Source organism: Orbicella franksi, chromosome 10 (assembly GCF_964199315.1).
Source record: "Orbicella franksi chromosome 10, jaOrbFran1.1, whole genome shotgun sequence".
Classification (NCBI taxonomy): domain Eukaryota; kingdom Metazoa; phylum Cnidaria; class Anthozoa; order Scleractinia; family Merulinidae; genus Orbicella; species Orbicella franksi.
Window position 1 is genome coordinate 23,606,188 of NC_138154.1, and position 3,791 is coordinate 23,609,978.

The window sequence follows — 3,791 nt, forward strand, 5'->3', positions numbered from 1 at the left end:
ATTAAAATGTGAAAACAAACTTGGTGATCGAATGATAAAACAATTATTGAACTCGGTTATTGCAAAATATTGTTATCTGTCAGTGTTTCGCAGATCAATTATTTGCCGAAGCCGAAGGCTTCGGCAAATAATTGATCTGCTCTCCACTGACGAAGGACGATATTTTGGATCCGTATTTTCTCGACCAATGCCGGTTTCCGAATAGACGTCGGCTTTAAATAATCTTCAAGTCCACCAGGTAAAGTTTTAGCTAAACATCCCAGCCATTTTTTGTCCCGTCGTCTCACTGTTCGAAATCTACCGTTTGTTTTAGCTTCACGTTATGAAATTAAGCGATTCAAAGAAAAAAGCGTGGTAAAAATGTCAAACATGAGAAAATTTAACACCAATTATGCAGTCAGTATATATAATGGATAGGCTATATTTGATAAAAAATATTGAATTTTCCCGTTGTGTAGCTATTGTAATTCATTAGAAACTTTGTCTCACATGTTAGTCAAGAGTAAAACTGATCAAGATTTCTGGGTCAAAGCTATTAGCTGTTGGAATCTTCAAAGTGATAACTCCTACACATTAGATGTATTAGGTATATTGTAAGGTTATTACCCCGAAGAGAAGAAAACCCGTCTTTTTAATTATTATACTTTGTTAGGTAAAAGATACATTTTTGCTCGAGAAAAAAAAAAACTTTAAGTCTATCTCAGATTTTAGACTTTGTTAAAAATAAGATCAATGTACAAAGAGTTATTTATCAATCCAGAGGTCAAATGAACAAGTTCTATTCTTCATGGAAACCGTTCCTTTGTTTAGTATTATCAACTGTAAGTAGGATGATAGTAATTTGGTACAAGTCCATCTTTTTTCTAAACTGTAATAAAACGAAAAAAAAAAAAAACTAACAACAACAACAACAAAAACATCGGCCGTTTTTATGCTAAAGACGTATTATCCGTCTGGACGAACTTGGGCAAACATTTGTAGTTCGTCTGGTTATACGTCTCAAGTATAAAGACATATTATGCGTCTAGACGAACTATCTCTCGTAGTGCGTCGTTCAAGACGCATTTCGAAGACGCATACTAAAGACTCATAACCAGACGAACTACAAATGTTTGCCCAAGTTCGTCCATACGGATAATGCGTCTTTAGTATAAAAACGGCGAGGACGCGTTATCCTTCTGGACGGATAATGCGTCCTCAGCTCTAGTATAAAAACGGCCAATATAATTGTGCAGTTCCGATCAATTATTGACAAACGGCTTATAATCACCAGTTCCGAGTCCAGGGTCTACCCCATTAGACTGTCCCAATATAAAAAAAATGACATACAATTCGAGAATTTTTAAGGTAGTGTATATTTCAATCATGTATATGAGCTTAGTCATTTCAACGTTTTTTTTTTTTTAATGTCTATCGAGAGTTACCGAACACAGGCTAACAGGGCGCTATTGATTATTATCGAAAATGGACTTATTGGATTGAGGAACGAAGGTCGCAGACCGAGCCATAAAAATGCGCGCCGTAATCCCATCATAAATGGCCGATTTAAAACAAACTGGAAATGAAATTTTATAGTCAGCTGTCAAGCTTGTGAGTTTAAGAACGCACGTACTTTCCTGGAAACGCAGTTCTCGGAATCGAGAACTAATACTTGAATGAATTCTTTGAAAAACTGGAAAGCTTCATAGTTTTTCCGAGAAAGAAAGGAACATAATATTGCCTTGTCGGGGTACCTTTAGGAGGAGTTGATCACCAAGTAGAGAGCCTTCATTTCATTTCAACCTCCCCTCCCAGAGCATATGGACTGCCACCTGCACTGTTTTTAAAAGTTGTTACAGACACTTCATCATGGAGGGTGGCTGGTTGTTATTTGTGTGTCTACTTCTTCCTTTCGCTCTAACAGGTGAGATCATCTCTGTTTTTCAGAACTTCTGTAATTGTATTCTTCTGTTATTCCGTAGTTAGTGCACATCCCACGGTGTCTAGAACTTTAAACTGAAGCTAGTGTCGTTTGTCTAAATCGGAGCCTAAAGCGACTTCGGCAGTATTCAGTCTGGATTCAGCATACTCAGTTATACTTAAGACGAAATCCGATAGAAAATCGAGCAATTTCAGGTTTCACAGGACAAAAATCGGGTACCAGAATAATTTTACAGTCATTTTTACATTTTCTTAAAGGGAAATACATAAATAATTGCCTGGAATAACACCGAAGATAATTTTCCATGAGAACGAGAGAAAATGAATTTCAAAGTTCACAGAACTTGTGCAAACGCAGGCAAAATTCCGTCACCAGTTTTATTACACCAGTACTTTCAAGTGTTTCATACGAAGTTCAACATTCGTTTTCGAAGTTTGGTGTTGCTAGAAATGATTTTTTTTGAGAGGATATTTAAAACAGTCGTACAGATGTCTGCAATACGATGTAAATAATCTTGGTACTAGGTTTTTGTCCACTCATTACTCAAGCAGTATAAATTGTTAACTCAGTTACTTACTTGATGATAGAATTTTGAACTACTTTATCCTCGACTGGCGATCAAAACTACGAAAGTTACCACCCTAAAATACGGAAAACGATTTTTGAAAATGCAGACACCACTTCCATACTAGGTCATACTATGTTGTTGACTTTTATTTTATTTCGCAGGATCTCGGTAACAGCTTGATATCTTCGCCATTGACGTTGAAATATCCGTGTGAAGACTTTTTTAAGCGAGAGTAAGAAATGAAATTTCTCGATCGGCTGCTATTTTATAGTTCACTTTCGCCTTAGAACGAGCCGAGCAAGACGGACTCAATTTTTCCTTCAAGAGGCAACATAAAAATTTATCGTTACGTGCATATTATATTGGATCTTTTCGCTTGAATTATTTACAATTTTTCGGTTTAATGTTGCGAAGCAGCAAAAAACTTAGCAAAAACATTCCAAAGAAATGTGTGTTTTAATTTCATTTTCAATTGTTTCATTTTCAATTGGCTCTTCGGCTCTCTATTATATTATGCCTTAGAAACTGAGAACATATTAAAAATTAAAAAACGCTGAATTTTACTACATCACATAGATAGCAAAGATTATCTTACTCAGAATTTGTAATTCGCCGAGATAAGTCTGACCTGCAGTTTACCTCAATGTAGATTAATATAGCTTTTCACAGACAGAGCTGTTAATACACCGGCAAATTGTACAGTTGAACGTTGTATTTGTACGTATTTTTGGCAATTATCTCTCGTTATCTTTTTAAGTGTCATGTAAGCTCAGTTTTGATGACTTTTAAGAGTTGTAGGAACAAGAAATTGCAAGTGGAGTCGAAGTGAATAAGGAAGAATAAGGATGTAATGTAGATAAGACATTAGAATTTCCAGTTCATAATTTCTCAATAAACAGGAAACAACGGGGTACTGGCTCATGCAGCTGTTCATGCTAAATATATTAAATAAAGTTGATTTATATTGACAGCTGCCAGTCAAGAAGACGACAGTGATAAGAGCGCCTCTCTTATGTCTTTCCTGAAACATTTCAACCAAAATAGACATCACGTGACTAATCCCGAAGGTAAACAGAAAGCTCGAGATTTTATCAAGAAAACATTTCAGGATCTGGGCCTCATTACGTGGCGTGAAGAGTTTAAACCAGATCATCCACAGGTGACAATTTATGTAATATAATGTTAATTAAATTAATCCATCCATTCCTCGGACCTCAATCGTTCGATCGGTCGGTCAGTCAGTCAAATGATCCAGCCAGCCACTCTAGTCATTCATTCATTCATTCATTCATTCAGTCAGTC

General features: G+C 36.1%; 1 protein-coding gene across 1 annotated transcript in view; it reads left to right on the forward strand.

Annotated features, from left to right (window-relative positions):
• Nucleotides 1–1,507: 1,507 nt before the first annotated feature.
• Nucleotides 1,508–3,791, forward strand: part of LOC145499582 (uncharacterized protein YfbL-like) — a 7,633-nt gene continuing 5,349 nt past the window's right edge. The window contains exons 1-2 of the mRNA XM_081479118.1: nucleotides 1,508–1,903; nucleotides 3,461–3,648. Of these exons, the coding sequence (XP_081335244.1) occupies nucleotides 1,849–1,903; nucleotides 3,461–3,648 (243 nt within the window). The 5' untranslated portion in view covers nucleotides 1,508–1,848. The remainder of the gene's footprint in view (nucleotides 1,904–3,460; nucleotides 3,649–3,791) is intronic.